This window comes from Bos grunniens, chromosome 15, assembly GCF_055505025.1.
Source record: "Bos grunniens cultivar Pamir isolate PY7600 chromosome 15, Bosgru_T2T1.0, whole genome shotgun sequence".
NCBI lineage: Eukaryota > Metazoa > Chordata > Mammalia > Artiodactyla > Bovidae > Bos > Bos grunniens.
The window spans coordinates 52418048-52438178 of NC_141179.1; the positions used below are offsets into that span (position 1 = coordinate 52418048).

At 44.2% G+C, this 20131-nt stretch overlaps 1 protein-coding gene across 14 annotated transcripts in view; it reads right to left on the reverse strand.

Annotated features, from left to right (window-relative positions):
* CLPB (ClpB family mitochondrial disaggregase) overlaps positions 1-20131 on the reverse strand; it is a 141632-nt gene that overhangs the window by 111850 nt on the left and 9651 nt on the right. The window contains exon 1 of one of the 14 annotated variants that reach the window (XM_086340630.1): positions 3667-3871. The exons of 12 other annotated variants lie outside the window; for them this stretch is intronic. In XM_086340630.1, coding sequence (XP_086196756.1) covers positions 3667-3671 — 5 coding nt within the window. In that variant the 5' untranslated portion in view covers positions 3672-3871. Of the gene's footprint in view, positions 1-3666; positions 3872-20131 lie in introns of those variants that run through there. One more of the 14 variants, XM_086340626.1, reaches the window with a different exon arrangement.

Here is a 20131-nt window from a genome sequence, read left to right on the forward strand (position 1 = left end):
AGTTCTGCCACCTCCTGACACCCCAGGAAAGGTATATTATCCTCTAAGCCTCAGTCTCTTTACAGGCCCACTCCATGGAGAGAGCAGCCTGGTGGGCTACAGTCCACAGGGTTGCACAGGGCCAGACACAACTGAGTGCACACACACACACTCACACACACAAGTACTGCAATCTGAGGGAAAGGGTTCTGTAAACCCGAGGGATCATTCCTAGGATGTAAATTTTACTGTAACGGTCCTGGAGTCCAAAGGCTGGAGTTCAGATTCTGGTTCTGTCATTTATTAGCTGTGACACCGGGGCTATTGATCCCTACTGTGCAAGGTGGCTGTAAGGATTAAAACAGATACCACAAGGCAGAACTCCACAAGGAATGGGGGCACCTGGTGAATCAAGGAAGGACCAGAACAAACAAAAACCACAAGTGACCCCAACTCCAAACAACTTTTCCCCTTTTCAGAGCTGAGTGGGCCCCTCCCCTACTTCCCCCAGGGTGCAGGGCAGCCCCAAAAGTTAGGATTTCACAAACCCAGGTCTCCTCCATTTCATTTTGTTGCTTTGCAAGTGAATGCCCAGCGGGCAGTCATTTCAAAGTCCTGGGACAGCTGGGCGGGTGGATGCCTGCTGAGAGCAGCTGAAAGGGCCTCTGAGGCCTGAGAAAGCCACCCTTGCTCTCCCCTGTGATTTTCACCAACGGACAAAGTGCGGCAAGTGAATTAATCTCTTTTAAAAAGAGCAATGCTTGTGACAGAGCACGGTGTCTCCGAAAAGGTTAGGATTCCATCATCCCTGAGATGATGAGTGGAATGCTTAATGCAGGTTGCCACTCAGGACAGAGCAGCCTGTGGCCGGGGGCTGAGGAGTGGGGGTGGGCACCGCAGGCCTTTCTGGACGCACTCCAGACTTGTGGAAGGCCCTTCCCTAATGAACTAGGTCTCCTGCTTGGCAGGGCAGTGGTGGGTGACACTAATTGGGGGTGACCCAGGGGAGATGATGGAGAGGAAACCACACACTAGCAGTCCAGAGCTGAATTCAAGCTCGTGTACAACTCCCAGGCAGCAGCGCAGGGCATGAAAATAAATGAGAGACCCCTCGGTTCACACGCAGGCTGTGGCATTTATCTTCCTGCCCCGCGCTACTGCCTGGAAGCTGTACATGAGCTGGAATTCATGGTGGGCAGCCGTGGACGAACGAGTGACTTAGCTTCTCTGAATCTCGTTTGGTCTCATCTGAGTAACAGCTCATGCTCTCTGAGCCTGTTCCACAACTGCTAAAAAAGGGAGAGGACACCACCAGCCCTTCTCCGTATGTCACGCAGGGGCACCATGAAGAAACGAGACAAAAATATATAAAAGCACTTGGTATGCAATAAAGCATTATATAAATGGAAGAACCTATTTTATTGTTATCATCATTTTCTAATGAGTATCTACCCCATTTTATGGAAGTAACAGTAAACTAGGATGATATATCCAAGGCGCACACAGAACTCAGAATATAAGTGCTCCAAATTTTCTGTGGATTTCTAGGATGGTCTCAAATTCCCAGGCAAGGGCAATGGTAGAATAAAGGTTTCCTGCTTCTTGGCAGGACAAACCTAGACAGTGTGTTGAAAAGCAGAAACATTCTGCCAATAAAGGTCCGTAGAGTCAAGGCTATGGTCTTCCCAGTGGTCATGTACAATGGTGAGAGCTGAACCATAAAGAACGCAGAACACCAAAGAATTGATGCCTTCAAACTGTGGTGCTGGAGAAGACTCTTGAGAGTCCCTTGCACAGCAAAGAGATCAAACCAGTCAATCTTAAGGGAAATCAACACTGAAAATTCACTGGAAGAACTGATGCTGAAGCTGAAGCTCCAGTATTTTGGTCATCTGATGTGAACTGCTGACTCATTGGAAAAGTCCCTGATGATGGGAATGATTAAGGGCAGAAGGAGAAGAGGGCATCAGAGGATGAGATGGCTGGATGGCATCACTGATGCAATGAACATGAACTTGGGCAAACTCTGGGAGATGGTGAGGGACGGGGAGGCTTGTCGTGCTGCAGTCCGTGGGGTCACAAAGAGTCAGACACGACTAGGTGACTGAACATCAACAGCAGCCCCAAAGCTGATGATTTCCACAGGAGAGTAACAAATCATGGGGGGATAAAAAAGCAGCAGCTATCCCATCTATCTTCAGGAGAGTCCAGAGGCTCTGGACCAAACAGGCAGCAGCAGTTACCTCAGGTGCGGAAGGGAGTCAAACTTTCACTTCCTACTGTGAATGCTTCTCTATTGTTAGAAGTTTTGTTGCTGTATTTTTTATAACAATGAACATATTATTACTCCTTAAAAAAAAAAAAAACACAACTTTCTTAGGAAAAGAAAAACTTTGGACCTAGAGACTGTTATACTGAGTGAAGCAAGTCAGACACAGAAAGATAAATATGTAATATCACTTACATGTGGGATCTAAAAAAAAAAAAAAGATATAAATTAACCTTTTTACAAAGCAGAAATCAGGGGCTTCCCTGGGGGCTCAGTGGTAAAAAATCCACCTGCCAATGCAGGACACAAGGGTTTGATCCCTGGTCCGGGAAGATCCCACCTGCTTCGTGACTACTAAGTCTGTACACTACAACTACCAAGCCTGCACTCTAGAGCCCGAGAGCTGGAACCATGGACTCCCACGCTGCAGGGTGGCAACAACTGAAACCCGCACACCTAGAGCCTGTGCCTCGCAGCAGGACTAGCCACTGCTACGACAAGGCACCCCAACAAAGAGCAGCCCCTGCTCACTGCAACTAAAGAAACCAGCCTCGCATCAATAAGGACCCAGCACAACCGAAAATAGATAAAAAAAAAAAAACAAAAAACAGAAATCAAGTCACAGATGTAGAAAACAAACTATGGTTACCACGGGGGAAAGGCAGTAGGGGAGGACTAAATTGGGAGCTTGAGATTGACAAACACACACTATATACAAAATAGATAACTAATAAGAGCCTATCGCATAGCACGGGGAACACTATTCAATACTTTATAGTGGCCTGTAGGGAAAGCAATCTGAAAAAATATGTATATGTACATCTGACTCACTTCGCTATACAGCAGAAACTAACACATTGTAAACCAACTACATTCCAATAAAAAAATCATTTGAAAAAAGAAATCACTTTAAAAAAAAAAAGAAAGACTTGCCCCTTCTTCTTCCCAGAAGCCTTCCCTAAGAAAGCCTTGTTGGCTTATGCTAGCCCGTATCTACAGCTGTCAGTTTCCCTGTCCCACATTCCCAGTAGTCAGCATGACCCCCTAGAAATGCCTTGTTTCTTGACTCCTGGTGCTGGCACAGTGGCTCAGGGGCTGGACAAAATGCCTGTGGCATTCTACAAAATGTCTACACAGATCTCTCCCCTATACTCATATGCCTGTCAGTTCCCAAGAACTCAGGTTCCTGATACATGTGGAAGGTATAGGTGTGGCTTCTCACTCTCAGGGCTGAGGATACTTAGACACAGGCTGGAGGCCATGGGTTTTAGTCATGGCTCTCTCAACAACTAGCTGTGTGACCTAGACAAATCTGTCTCTTTGGGCCTCACTTTTCTCTGTGGTAAAATAAGGGAACTGAATTAAATGATTTCTCAAGTCCCTGCCAGAACTAAAATCTTAGGATTTAAAATACGCACAGCATCAAAGAAGTTGAGAAGTGAACTCCTAGCAGTCAGGGGCACCAGCGTGACTTCCAAAGAAGAGAGAACTCCTCAGGTTTGCTGTCTATTGGCGGGAGTGAGGGAGTCCCAGACAGGGATACAGGGCATTTTGAGTCATTCTGGCTTGATCAGCTCTTCTACTCAGGGGAGGGAGGTACCACTTGGTTTTTCTTCCTTCCTTATGACCAATCAATACAAAGCAGCCACTGAACTTCAATCGTGCATTGTTCCATCTGGTTTCCGGACCCTTCACATGACCTGCCCTCAGCTGCAGCTGGGGAGGGGCTTGAAGGGTAGGAAGCCCTATCCCACCTGCACCAGAGGCCTGGAAGCAGTGAGCCATGCAGACGCAATCATGATTGCTATCTGGGCTACAGGGCCCTGGCTGGAGCCTCACAGAAGGTCCTGTTTACAGTAATAACAGCACCAGGCCCTGCTGTCTGAGCAGAGGCAAGGTGCCTGGGGCTAGAATCCTCCATCTGTGCCTTATCTACCCGGTAGCCGTGGGCCGGGAAGGGTGGGGCGAGGGAGGAAAGGCTGCTCTCAGAACCCGGTGGAGGTTAGGTAATTCCAGGCAGGTCCCAGGGCTACAACTCCACAGACACGGGGCCTCTCTGGCATCTTTTGCTATCAGTCCTTCAACTGAACACTCTCTTTCAAGGGCGCCTCAGGGCCTTGCCCCTAGGAATCTCTCCAGATGCTCTCATTCCTGGTGAGGCGGCCCATCCCAGCACTGCCATACCTGGACTACTCCAGAGGGCAGTGGGTGGGCAGTGAGACGGGAGCACTGGCACTTACGCAGCACTGACAACAAGGAAGGTGCACTGCGTAACGTACCTGCATGCTTCATAACCAGTTAACTTCCAATCGCATAAAGTTTTTCAGTTTCTGAATGTAAAGAAGGATGTGCTGAGATCAGTCTACCCAATCCTTTCTTTTTATAGATACACATACAGAGGCTCAGAAAGCACCAGCCTTGGAACAGCCCGATATGGACATAAGCCTGCACCTGTCTCTTCCAGACTGTGTGACTGTGGGCAGGTCATGCTAACCTCTGAACCTCGGCCGTCCTACCTTATCAGTCTGGTAACCGAGGTAACCAAAAATGTACGTGCACTTCTAGTGTTAGCTATCATCATTACCACTGTTCTATGTGTTCAAAGGCACACAGCGGAGGAGCTGTATCAGAACTTCACTGAATACTGCTGGATTAAAAAAATAAAAGCCAAAGCTGGGGGGGACCATACTTTGTCCTATCTTTCTTATAGTTTCTAGCAGGAACTTGGCACATATTAAAGTGCATAGATTATTTTTTTTTAACTTTTTATTTTGAAATTATTTCAAACTCACACAGCACTTAAAAAATAGCATGCACACACACACACACAAAACTCAGGTATATCCTTCACTCAGATTCTCATTACATTTTGCCTCACTCCTTTTCTGTTTTTTCCTAGACCATGTGAGAATTCATTTCAGACATCATATCCCTTTATTCCCAAATATTTCAGCACGTATTTCCTAGTATGAGGACATTCTCTCACAAAGCACTAACCAGTAATGATTAAATTTGGTACATTTTAACACTGACAAAATATTTTTATCTAATATACAACCCATACAAATTTCCTCAATTATCCAAACAATATGCTTTAGAGCAATCCACCCTTCACCCCAGACTCAGATATAAGCCAGGATCAAAACTGGAATCACACACTGCCTGTGCCTTCAGTTTTCTTTCATCTAGAACAGTCCCTCAAACTTTCTTTGATATATATTCATGATACACACATTTTTGCAGAATAAGGCTAGTTTGTCTGTAGACTTCTTCACTTGGGATAACAATTTATTGAGGAACCACTTCCTATTATTCACCTATTCACTGCACAAACTTTTCACGAGACTGGTTATTACAGGACTGTAAGCAGGATACCGAGGACTCTGATGAATTCTACAGTGTTCTTATCTTCAAGGTATTCACTGCATAGTTATTGGCAAACAGCTAAATTACAAGCAAGCACCTTGTGAGTGTAGTGCAGAGCAAGGGCCACAGGCATGACTTCTTGGAGGCAGAAGCATGAGCCATGCCAGAAAGGATGCGCAGAAGCACAGATTCCCTTAATGCACTCCTGGGATCTTCTATGGGAGACAGCTCTGCTTCCCCAAGCAGTATGTGCCACGGTGGGGGCTCAATAAAACACAAATCCAACAATACAAGGCCAGAAAGGGGAGGGAGTGGTCCAGGGCACCCCTATCTGGGTACCTCTATTCAGGGCTCTAAGTTAAGTCCCACTCAGCAGCTGCCGTGGTGACAAGAAGGCAAGGACTGTCTAGGCAGCTGAAGTGTGGGAAAGGGCCATGAGTGCCACCTACTGGCACCACAGCAGGCTTGTAGGCTGCCACAGAGGGCAGCTGGGTGTTGCCAGGAAGCCTGTTATCCTATGGCAGTGAGACACAGAAGTAGCCCAAATTTCTAAAATTGGGTTGGCACTTGAGCTACTACTGCTAAGCTCCAGAACCCTATGAGATTTTCAGTAAAAAAATGGACTGTGCAAAGCCAACCACAGTATCTGGCCCTCTAGATAGGAACAAAATTTGGCCTTCATTAATTCAGGTTTGTCCCAGTAACAAAGTAGGCTCTTCTCCAAGTCAGGCTCTGTGTTGAGCATTGAGGGTACAGATGAATCAGACATGGATCTTGCCCACAAGGAGCTCCTGGTCTGAACTGGTGGTGGGGAAATGGAACACAAATAAGTGTTTTAAGGATCACAGGTGCTCTGAAAGCTGTTTGTAAAGGGTCAGTGACCACACAACATGCTTAGCTCTTCCGGTCTTTCAAAACTCTTAAACTGTGGTATTCAAAAGAGTCTGTGTTTCTAGAGCAGCCTACTACGCACCAAGCACTTGACATTTATAATCTTATCTGGTCCTGTGATTAGAGAAGGAGTCATAAAGAGAGAGGATAACTGACTTGCTTAAGATCAAATAGTCAGTAAGTGGCAGCCTGGGCTGGAACCCACCCTCTCTCTATGGAACCACACTGCCTTCCAGGGTATATATCCCAACTTCTTCTCTTTTTCCACACATTTAGCCTGGGATCAGCACAAATATCTGTGGGGCCTAATCAGCTGACCCTGGTGAAAAGACCCTGACGCTGGGAAAGACTGAAGGCAGGAGGGGATGACAGAGGATGAGATGGTTGAATGGCATCACCGACTCGATGGACATGAGTTTGAGCAAGCTCCAGGAGATGGTGAAGGACAAGGAAGCCTGGCATGCTGCAGTCCATGAGGTCACAAAGAGTTGGACATGACTGAGCGACTGAACAACAATCAGCTGACAGAAAATGATAAAAAAAAAATAAAAAAGGAAAAGCCTTACATAGAAAGGAAGTTAAATGATGAATGGAGATACTCTGATTAGTTCTGCTGTCTAGAACCTTCTCCCTTGGAAGGGACCCCTTCTCTTAGACTGAAGATGAGAAAGGCCAGATCCCTTCATGGTAGTCTCCATAGTACCACCACCACTTTCACAGCTGCATGGCAATATAACACTGTAAAGTGGTCTTGACTTTAGGTTAAAACAACCTTGGCAAACAAACCTAATCAATAGGTCTTAGAAGTATAGGAAGTCCTAGTTCTCTGCAGACAAGCTTAACAGACTCTCAGAGTATAATGCATCTGCCGAGAAAGCTAATGCAAACTCAGGCCATGTTAACAGCCTCATAAAATCTCTAAAAAGTGGATCACTGCCCTGCTCTACACAATGATAGTCACGCCACACCAGAATTCAAATAGGGCACCAAAAACTTTGTGGCCATTTCATTACAAAATGATTAGGATGAGAGAAGAATTGAAACCACAGTTTGGAGAACCAAGGTTTATTTGGCTTGGAGGTATTAACATTCAAAAGCCTGGAACAGGGAAAGGGAGCTGTGTAGTCTTAGAGGACAGAACAAGGACCAAAGAGGCAAGCTGTAGAGAGAGCTAACTACGTAACAGCAGCCCACCAGGTGTCAAGCGCTATGCCAGGTGCTTTCATAATATTACCTTGGAATTCATCACAACATAAAGCATTTTTCTAATAACAAAGTGCTGTGTGTGCTCAGTTACTCAGTCATGTCCAACACTTTGCAACCCCAGATAGCCTGCCAGGCTCCTCTGTCCATGGAATTTTTCAGGCAAGAACACTGGAGAGGGTTGCCATTTCATCCTCCATACAGAGTGCTTATGCTTACATTACTCCAACTGCCCAGAATGTCTTTCTACCCAGCTCCTTATATCCAAATACTAACATCTCCAGGCCCAGACTGAATGCCCCTCTTGTCTATAGAGACTTAACTTTTTGTATTGTACTAGAATTGTACTAATTACAATTCTCTTACCAATGTTCTTTGAAAGGCAAAGGTCATCACGATACATCACGATTCAATGCTGAATGGGGCATACTGCTCATAATGGGCCTTAAGAATAAATAAATACCAAATAAAATGTACAAATGACCAAAAAAAAAACTCATGAAAAGATGTTCAACATCATTAGCCATCAAGGAAATACAAACCAAAACCACCAAGAGGTATCACTTCACACAACGGCTCTAATAAAAAGACAGTAACAGGTGCTGGCAAAGGTGTGGAGAAATCAGAAGCCTCACATTTTATATTGCTGGTGAGAATGTTAAAATGGTATAGCTACTTTGGAAAACAGTCTGACCATTTCTCAAAATGTTAAACACAGAGTTACCACATGGAGCAGTTCTACTCCTAGGTATCTGGCCAAGATATATAAAAACATACATTCACACAAAAATTTGTACACACATGTTCATAGCAGTGTTATTCATAACGGCTGAAAAATGAAAACACAAATGTTCATCAACTGATGAATGTGTAAATAAAATGTAATATATCTATACATGGAATACTGTTCAGTCACAAAAAGGAACAAAGTACTGTACATGCTACAACAGAGGTGAACCTCGAAAACATAATAAGTGAAAGAAGCCAGTCATCAGAGGACAAATATTGTATGAGTCCATTTATATGAAATACCCGTACAGGGAAATCCAGGGGAAAAGAAAGTCAGTTAGTAGTTGCCAGAGGCCGGGAGAGCGGGGAATGGGGAGCGAATGCTGATGGGACTGGGTTTTGGTGGGGGAGGGGGGAGGTAGTGATGAAAATGTTCTGGAATTAAGACACAGAGATGGTTGCATAATCTCATGTCTATATTAAAAAGCCACTGCACTGTATCCTTTAAAAAGATGAATTTTATGATGTGTGAATTATATCTCAAAAGGAAAAAGAATAAGTGAATGAGTAAATGTTTACTCAGAGTAAGCTTATTACTCAGGAGATAGAGTATCCCTCACACCTAGAGGAGCCCAACTGCGGACCGGATGGTGCCCATCAGAGAGCCTGAAGAGGAGACAAGAACACTGGAGCGGAAGTGAGGCTGAAGACAACAGTGCCCTGGGTTCTGTCTGACCCATCAGGGGCTGTACCTGAGTCCCAGTGGCCCTGGGAAGGATACTGTTCTGCCTGCTGGACTCTGACCCGTGGGGATTCCATGGGGCTCCTCCAACTATGTGTGCTTTACATTTGGTCCTGCTCACTATCTGCAAAGGCTGGTCAAATACACAGATTTCCCAGGAGGCCTGGGCGCTATCCCCACAAACAAAAGGGCATTGAGATGGAAGCCTGAGCTCAGCCTCAGAGAGGGATTCTTATGCAGCCTTCCTGGGCCTCCCATCCACATGAATGGAGGATCATGGAGACCAGTCAGTCTGCCCAGCTGCTGGACCCTGCTGGGGAAACTCTGGAGAATAAACAAGGTTTCATTCAATCAGTCAATCAACTGGCCAGACTCCATCTGTACTGTGTGCTTTCTGAGTGCCCAATCAGCCTTGTGTGAGTAGCCATGGTGGAGGCAGGAAGAGATGCTGTCCACCTGGCTGGGACAGCATGGCCTGGGTGAGGAGACACAGGCATGAAGCAACTGTGGAAAAAGACAAGGAGGTGAAGACTCAACATGATACCATCTGGCTCAGACTTTGAGGCTTTGGGAATTTTGATAAGTTAACTGCAATGAGAAAAGCATACATTTTGCATTCATGTGGAACTTGGTTTAAATCACAGCTCTAGTCCTTATCAGCTGCAGGGTATTAAACGCACAGTTGTGTCCAACTCTTTGTGACCCCATGGACTGTAGCCCGTCAAGCTCCTCTCTCCATGGGATTCTTCAGGCAAGGATACTGGAGTGGTTTGCCATTCCCTTCTTCAGGGGATCATTCCGAGCCCAGGGATTGAACCTGGGTCTCCTGCACTGCAGGCAGATTCTTTACCGTCTGAGCCACCAAGGAAGCCCATGTGGAAAATGGTCACAGCACAATCTGTTTTGCAAAACTGCAGCAAGAACTGAAGATAATACATATACAGTATCTGGTACTCTGCCTCGTGCACATACACAGAATGGGTATCTAATAAACAGCAGCTATTACTACTAGGGAAGGTGAGCTTTCTGGAAGAGAAAGGGCTTGAAGGGGGCAATAAAATATGAATTGGATCTAAATAAAAGAACATGGGTGGAGTTGGAAGCACTACAAAAGCTAACAGGTAGGAAGAAGTAAGCTGCATGTTTAGGACCAGAGAAGCCAACTCTGACTGGAATGGGGGTTCCTGGGATGGAGGGGAGTCGGGCTTGGCTGGCAGGAATGCAGGGCGGGGAAGAGGGGAGGGGCGCTGTCAATGAAGAGCAGAGTTGAGAGCAGGAGAGATTAGGGATCTAGATTTGACATTCATTTTCAGGAACCTTGTACAGTCCTAGTAAGGCAGATTGAAATGGTTCTCCCTTGAGCTACAAAACATCTCCCTAAGCCTGGAAGCTTACTCCTTGGAAGAAAAGTTATGACCAACCTAGATATAGGAAAAGGAGTACGTCAAGGCTGTATATTGTCACCCTGCTTATTTAACTTCTATGCAGAGTACATCATGAGAAACGCTGGGCTGGAAGAAGCACAAGCTGGAATCAAGATTGCCGGGAGAAGTATCAATAACCTCAGATATGCAGATGACACCACCCTTATGGCAGAAAGTGAAGAGGAACTCAAAAGCCTCTTGATGAAAGTCTAAGTGGAGAGTGAAAAAGTTGGCTTAAAGCTCAACATTCAGAAAACAAAGATCATGGCATCTGGTCCCATCACTTCATGGGAAATAGATGGGGAAGCAGTGGAAACAGTGTCAGACTTTATTTTTCTGGGCTCCAAAATCACTGCAGATGGTGACTGCAGCCATGAAATTAAAAGATGCTTACTCCTTGGAAGGAAAGTTATGACCAACCTAGATAGCATATTCAAAAGCAGAGACATTACTTTGCCAACAAAGGTCCGTCTAGTCAAGGCTATGGTTTTTCCTGTGGTCATGTACGGATGTGACAGTTGGACTGTGAAAAAGGCTGAGTGCCGAAGAATTGATGCTTTTGAACTGTGTTGTTGGAGAAGACTCTTGAGAGTCCCTTGGACTGCAAGGAGATCCAACCAGTCCATTCTGAAGGAGATCAGCCCTGGGATTTCTTTGGAAGGAATGATGCTAAAGCTGAAACTCCAGTCCTTTGGCCACCTCATGCGAAGAGTTGACTCATTGGAAAAGCCTCTGATGCTGGGAGGGATTGGGGGCAGGAGGAGAAGGGGACAACAGAGGATGAGATGGCTGGATGGCATCACTGACTCGATGGACTTGAGTCTGGGTGAACTCCGGGAGTTGGTGATGGATAGGGAGGCTTGGCATGCTGCAATTCATGGGGTTGCAAAGAGTCAGACACGACTGAGCGACTGAACTGAACTGAACTGAGATAGCATATTCAAAAGCAGAGATATTACTTTGCCAACAAAGGTCAGTCTAGTCAAGGCTATGGTTTTTCCAATAGTCATGTATGGATGTGAGAGTTGGTCTGTGAAGAAAGCTGAGCACCGAAGAATTGATGCTTTTGAACTGTGGTGTTGGAGAAGACTCTTGAGAGTCCCTTGGACTGTAAGGAGATCCAACCAGTCCATTCTAAAGGAGATCAGTCCTGGGTGTTCTTTGGAAGGAACGATGCTAAAGCTGAAACTCCAGTACTTTGGCCACCTCATGTGAAGTGTTGACTCACTGGAAAAGACTCTGATGCTGGGAGGGATTGGGGGCAGGAGGAGAAGGGGACGACAGAGGATGAGATGGCTGGATGGCATCCCTGACTCGATGGACGTGACTTTGAGTGAACTCCGGGAGTTGGTGATGGACAGGGACGCCTGGCGTGCTGCAATTCATGAAGTCGCAAAGAGTTGGACACGACTGAGCGACTGAACTGAACTGAACTGAAGCCTGGAAAAGCACTGGGAGGAAACTGTGACCCAGGCAAGCTCCATTCTCCTTCAGGCCTCACAGCATCCTCATCTATAAAATGAAGTGCTAGGACACTTCTAAGGGGGGCAACTTTAGTAAATTACTCAAGCAATCCAAATTTCTGTTTTATCATCTGTGAAATGGGGCTATACTACTTTCACAGTTGTTAAGGATTTAGTAATTTAAGTCTCATGTAATGCCTATTTTAAAAAAGGCATTTAATAAACACCAGCCACTATTAGTAATAGTTAATGTTATTAAAACATTACTATTTTATGTATTTTAATATACACATACAAAGAATACATGTTAAAAATATACAAAATTATACTGTTAAAGTAATATGCTAGAAACATTAAATGAAACTCTGACTAAATGTGGGTTCTTAAAAAAAGTAATAAAACTAAGGTGATAGGTTGGGTGTTTTTTTGCTCCACCTTAATTCATTTACCTTGTGTTCATTAGTTCGGGTCTTTCTGAATGATCACACTAGGAGCTTAATAAAACTGTAGAGGGTAAAAACTGAATATCCAGAAAATTCTATCCATTATCTTATTTTGCTAGTTCAGGGGAAAAAACCTGGTATAATTAACAACACTCAAAAACAACCCTTACTACGCACTGAGCACCTAGTAAATATTAGGCATAGCACTCGCTGGTTTTTCTCATTTAATTTTCTCACTGAATACTCACAGCAATGGTGTGAGGTAGGTCAATCACCATCCCACTCTGCAGATGAAGAATCTCGGGCTAGAATCTTAGCCTACTTTCCCAAGGCCACAGAAAGCTAACAAATGGCACAGCTGGGATCCAAACCCTGTCTTCTGAGACTCACCACTGGGAATCAAAGCTTGTTTCCTCAGACTCTGAATTCCTTACTGCCAGGATTCCTGCATCACTATGAACAAAGCTAGTGGAGGTGATGGAATTCCAGTTGAGCTATTCCAAATCCTGAAAGATGACACTGTGAAAGTGCTGCACTCAATATGCCAGCAAATTTGGAAAAGTTAGCAATGGCCACAGGACTGGAAAAGGTCAGTTTTCATTCCGATCCCAAAGAAAGGCAATGCCAAAGAATGTTCAAACTACCGCACAATTGCACTCATCTCACATGCTAGTAAAGTAATGCTCAAAATTCTCCAAGCCAGGCTTCAGCAATATGTGAACCATGAACTTCCAGATGTTCAAGCTAGTTTTAGAAAAGGCAGAGGAACCAGAGATCAAATTGCCAACATCCGCTGGATCATGGAAAAAGCAAGAGAGTTCCAGAAAAACATCTACTTCTGCTTTATTGACTATGCCAAAGCCTTTGACTGTGTAGATCACAATAAACTGTGGAAAATTCTGAAAGAGATGGGAATACCAGACCAACTGACCTGCCTCTTGAGAAATTTGTATGCAGGTCAGGAAGCAACAGTTAGAACTGGACATGGAACAACAGACTGGTTCCAAATAGGAAAAGGAGTACATCAAGGATGTATATTGTCACCCTGCTTATTTAACTTATATGCAGAGTACATCATGAGAAACGCTGGGCTGGAAGAAGCACAAGCTGGAATCAAGATTGCCGGGAGAAATATCAATAACCTCAGATATGCAGATGACACCACCCTTATGGCAGAAAGTGAAGAGGAACTCAAAAGCCTCTTGATGAAAGTCTAAGTGGAGAGTGAAAAAGTTGGCTTAAAGCTCAACATTCAGAAAACAAAGATCATGGCATCTGGTCCCATCACTTCATGGGAAATAGATGGGGAAGCAGTGGAAACAGTGTCAGACTTTATTTTTCTGGGCTCCAAAATCACTGCAGATGGTGACTGCAGCCATGAAATTAAAAGATGCTTACTCCTTGGAAGGAAAGTTATGACCAACCTAGATGGCATATTTCAAATCAGAGACATTACTTTGCCAACAAAGGTTCGTCTAGTCAAGGCTATGGTTTTTCCAGTAGTCATGTATGGATGTGAGAGTTGGTCTGTGAAGAAAGCTGAACGCAAAAGAATTGATGCTTTTGAACTGTGGTGTTGGAGAAGACTCTGGAGAGTCCCTTGGACTGCAAGGAGATCCAAACAGTCCATTCTGAAGGAGATCAGCCCTGGGATTTCTTTGGAAGGAATGATGCTAAAGCTGAAACTCCAGTCCTTTGGCCACCTCATGCGAAGAGTTGACTCATTGGAAAAGCCTCTGATGCTGGGAGGGATTGGGGGCAGGAGGAGAAGGGGACAACAGAGGATGAGATGGCTGGATGGCATCACTGACTCGATGGACGTGAGTCTGAGTGAACTCCGGGAATTGGTGATGGACAGGGAGGCCTGGCGTACTGCGATTCATGGGGTTGCAAAAAGTCGAGCGACTGAAATGAACTGAACTGAACTGAGGATTCCTGCTAATGATATGAAAACCTCTCAGGCAGACCCACTGACAGAGGCACAAGAAGAGAACCACTTTACATGCCTTAGTAGGACTTTGGGCCTGGGACCCTTTTCCAAAAGGAGGAGAGGGAAGGAACCAGGATGTAGACAAGTTTAAGTTCAAAAGTAAGATTTTCTGAGACAGCAGAACTGTGAAGCAAACTGCTAAACTGAATACGGTAAACCCATAACATATCAGTTTGACTAATTTCAATATTCTTACATTTCTCTGTTCCTCACTGGTAGGATTTGTGTTATGGCCATGACTGAGCCGGGCCTTTGGAGAAGCAGCACTTGGGCCATAACAATGGTGGCTGGGAGACTGAGCCAGACAGCTGCCCCTGCTGGGGAGCCCTGAGGGACTGCAGTTTTGCGTCCTCACTGCCTCCGTGGCTAGATCAGTGCCCAAGAAGATGCTGACACACACAGCTGGTAGGCGCTCAGAGTGGTTCCCAATGTTTCTCAGCAATCAGAATTGATGTGCAATCCCCTCCCAACCACACCAACTCAGCTGCCGCTGCTTCACACTTGCTTTGTTGTTCCTCCCGCCATGGGGCCTCTATAAACAAAAGTTTCCTCTGCCAGGAAAGCTCTTCTTGTCTATTCACCTAAGTTAACTCCTTCACTTCCTTTGGGAATTTTTCCCTGGCCAGAGGAAATCTCTCAGAGACACTTGAGATTCTCTATATCATTCCTTTGCAGCATTTGTGACAGCTGTAATTTCATATTTACATGATTAATGTCTGACTAAGCTTTAAGCTTCATGAGACAAGGTCTGTACATTTTTGGCCTATCACGGATCCATCAGGGCTTAGCACAGTGTCAACACACAGTAGGCGTTATTTGTTGAATAAATAAATGATTGAATTAAATCACCATTTTAATTTTCTTTTTCCCTAGGGGATGTCAATTCTTTTGTTTACAAGTTTATTATGACTGTAAATAGCTACTAACATTTGCCTAACTCCTACCATTTACAAAACACTTTAAAAATACTCAATAAATATTTGTTAACTATTTACGTGAACAGTGATAAACAACACAGCAATGGTCTGCCACCTCCAAAACTCACAGTAGCGTGTGTGTGTGTGTGTGTGTGTGAAAGAGACAGAGCGAGAGAGAGAAAGAGAGAGAAGGAAACAGATGATCCATCCCAAAAGAGGGTGATAAGTGCTATCACAGAGGAAGTATAAAAGTACTTGGAGGGCTAGGGACGGCTTCCTGGAAGACGTGACACTGATGACCCAAAGGATGAATAATTCTCTAGACCACAGGAGTTCACCCTCCTGGAATTTTCATGAGTTCCTGGGAGGGTGGCCTGGCAAGTATCTTACAGTCAGGGTTACTGAGGAAGTTAAGGGACTACCAGCTCAAGACCACACAGCCAAGAAGCAGTGGGGCCAGCACTGGAGGCTCCACCGCAGGGCTGGGCTTCCCTTCAGGGCATCCCTCCTTGCCGCAAGCCACTGCAGTAGGCCCTGGCTGTTCTTTGCTCCTGGGCTTGGCCAACAACCTGATCCTTCGGGGGTTCTCAGCAGCTGACTGGCTGTTTCCACAACTCACCTACTCATAAAGTTCTGAAAAAGCTGCTAACCCAATCTTCCCCAGTAGTTTTCTATCACCAGGGAGCAAGCAAACAGATTCTGTTTAAGTTCACACCTCAGAAAACATGCCAGACCACGGACCACTCTGCAAAATTGCTAGGCTGGTAAAGGCCCACTTGAGTAAGCCCTGGAGTTTCAGTGCGTGATCTGGACCCTCCCCAAAGGGCTCAGTTTTCTCTGTAGAGTTTAACACTGAGAACTATATTTCAAAGTTCTCAGTGGGGACCTCATTAACAAGATGTTGAAACAAAGATTCGAAAAGGGAAGGTCTGTGATTTATTAAAGGCTTCTCTGGTGGCTCAAATGGTAAAGAATCTGACTGCAGTGTATGACAACTGGGTTCAATCCCTGGGTCGGGAAGATCTCCTGGAGAAGGAAATGGCTACCCACTCCAGTATTCTTGACTGGAGAACTCCATGGACACAGGAGCCTGGTGGGCTATAGTCCATGGGGTCACAAAGAGTCGAACATGACTGAGCGACTAACACTTTAATTTTTTTCATGATCTATTAAGAGTCCCAAAGACAGTAACTGTGACAGAAGTGGAACTTAGGTCTTCTAATTCTAAAATCCTTGTACTTTTTTTTTTTTTTTTTGGTAACAGTATGCTGCCTTCCAACATCCCAGCATTCAAAAAGAAACCTGTGTAGGTTATACCCTAGCATTCAAGAAACACTCATAAGCTTCAAATTACAAGAGTGATGCCAGTGCGGCCTTGACCTTCAGTCTAGAATAAAGCTTTCGTTTCAACCTACTGCAAGCCACAAGAACATTTACATATTTACTGGTTAAGAGAGTTGGATGTTTTGGTTGCTCTCATGCCATCATTAATATTTTCCCATCCAGCCAAAGTGATACAACAATCGATAAATAGCCTCTCAGAGGCCCCGAGACAGCCAAATGTATTTACCAGCCAGGGTTTTTGTTAATTAGATAAAATCCTTGGATCAACGTGCAGAACATTTACCTATATTGGAGCTAAGTACATTCTGGACACCTTAATCCTGGCACAATGACAGCAAGTGCCTCAAGCCCCAAGCTGGGGCATCCGGGGACAAGAACCAAACCAAGCCATCAATGCAAAGCTAGAATAAATGTGTTTGGCCTCCAACAAAACTCAACCCTTTCTTCTTTCCTGTGTTGCAAATCAAATCAGACTTTTTTCCAAAGGTATCTAATAAACAAGTTTTAGCTGGTATGAAGTACTTTAATGTCTAAAACCATCAAACCAGAAATCAAAACAAGATGTCAAAACAATCTTTAGACTGATCTTTGAGGCAGCATAGCATGTACAGCAGGAAAAGTCAGAAGGTTCCATTCAACTGTCTACTTGACATCACCACTTGAATTTCTCACTGAAATGTTAAATTCAACATGTTCAAAACTGAACTCAATCTTTTCCTCCCAACCCAGTCCTCCTCCCCCAGCAGCTTCATCTCAGAGAACGGCAACAGCATCTCCACCGCTGATCAAGCCAGAAAACAGAAATTCATTCTTAACACCTTCTTCTCCCTCATCAACTATATGCAAATTCATTCATTCAAGATTCACTTACTGAGTACCTCCTACATACCAGGCACTGATACTGTTCTGAACATCACCAAGTCCTGTCTAACTTACCTCCTCCATCTCTGCTACTGACACCTTACTCCAAGTCACCACCTGCAATCATCCTTTCTGGTCTGGACTACTTCAGTCACTATCAACTGGTTTTCTTGCATCCACCACAGCTCCCTATCAATCTATTCTCCATGGAGCAGCCAGAGTGATCTTTTAAAATTACAGATCTAGATCATGTCACCACATGTCTCTCTCTCTCTTTCTATCACATACACACACCTTAAAATTCTTCAATGGCTGCCCACTGTTCTTAGTAAAAATAAAAACCATTACCATGGCCAACAGATCCAGTGTGATATGGTCCTTGCTTAACTCCCCAACCTTATTTCATGCCCTCTCCCACTTACAGTCCAGTCATTCTGGACTTCCCTCAATTCTTTTCCATCTTTTCTTGACTCAGGGCCTACTGTCCTTTTAACTCAATATTCTTCTAGCTTTCTCGTCATCCTTCAGAGTTCACTTTAACCTCACTCAGATGCTTTAGCTTACTGATAACATACCCCCACCCTCCACCCCTCTCATACTCAAGGTTAGACTCCCAAGTGTCTTGTGCTTCACTTTTTAACAAAGTTTTACTGAGATATAATTCACACACCATAAAAGACATCTATTAAAAGTGCACAACTTGTTTTTAGTAGATTCAGAGTTCTGTGATCTTGACTACCAACCCCAGAACATTTTCATTAGCCCCCCCCAAAAAAACTCGACCCATTAGCAGTCATTCCCTATTCCCTCCCAACCCCAGCCTCTCCAGTCCTTGGCAATCACCAATCTACTTTCCGTCTCTATAGATTTGTCTATTCTGGACATTTTATATAAACTGAATCATTTAATATGTGGTCTCTTGTGTCTGGCTTCTTTCACTTAGCATAATGATTTCAAGGTTCTTTAATGTAGCACACAGGCAATATTCATATTGATTAATATTCCACTGTATGCCTATATCGTACTTTTATTTACCCACTGATCAGTTAATGGACTTTGGGGCTGTTTCCCTCTTTAGGCTATTATGAATAATGCTGCTATTAACATTCTTGTACCAAGTACATCCATGTACGTTTTCATTTTTCTGGAGTACACACCCAGGAGTAGACTTGCTGGGTCATATGTTTAATATTTTGAAGAATTGCCAATTGCTTTCCAAAGCAATTACACCATTTCACATCCCCACCAGCAATATTTAAGGGTTCCAACTTTTCCACATCCTTACCAACATTTGCTATTATCTGTCTTTCTGATTACAGTCATCCTAATGTGTGAGAAGTGGTATCTCATTGTGGCTTTGATTAGTATTAAATATCCCCAGAGAAGGGAATAGTTGCCCACCCCAGTATTCTTGTCTGGAGAATCTCATGGACAGAAGAGCCTGGTGGGCTACAGCACATGGGGTCTCAAAGAGTCAGATATGATGGAGTGACTAAGCACAAGCACCCTAATACTAATGATGTTGAGCATCTTTTCATGTGCTTATTGGTCAATTTGAATATCTTCTTTGAAGAAACGTCTATTTGGATCCTTTGTCCACTTTTAAGTTGGGCTATCTTTTTTTATTGTTGAGTTTCCGTATTCTTAATACAAATCTCTTACTAATTTGCAAATATTTTCTCCCTTTCTGTGGGAGAGACTTTTCACCTTCTTGAAAGTGTTCTTTGAACACAAACATTTTTACTTTTGAAGTCCAATTTATCTCATTTTCTCTTTGATTTCCTGTGCTTTTGGTGCCATATCTAAGAAGGCTTGCCTAGCCCACAGTCACAAAGATTTACTCCTATGTTTTCTTCTAAGAGTTTTATAGTTTTAACTCTTACATTTAAATCTATGATCCATTTTAAGTTAATTTTTGTGTACAGATGAGGTAGGGCTACAGTTGTATTTTTTTTACACGGCGATATCCAGTTGTCCCAGCACCATTTGTTCAAAGGGCAAATTGTACTTCATTTTAAAGTACGTAACTGTAACTGCATAGTCCCTGGCTCCCAGTTGGACTGTAAGTATCAGGAGGGCAGGAACTGTGCCCATCCTGTTCACCACTGTATCTCCACACTCAATCCAATACCTATCTCCTAATAAGCACTCAGATATTTTGGCTGAACATAATACATTTATTATTAACAATAAACACGAACAACTCTATTATGAGTTATAGGTATTATCATTTCCACATCACTTAGGCTTACAGAAGTTGGGCAACCTGTGCCTTGTTCTGCTGGTTCTCAATTTTTGACTTAAGTATTCCCTCCTCACCTGAGAAGCGGATTAGTGAGCTCCTCAGAGCAAGGACTGCTTCTCCTTCCTCATTTTGTTGCCACCAACACAAATTCAGCTCAGGGCTAGGCAGAAGAGACAGGCTGGACAGATGAGTGACTGAGGGACAAAGGGACAATGCTCTCCATAACCAGGTCCCTACTCATCTCCAGTGTCTCCTGGCCTCAGAC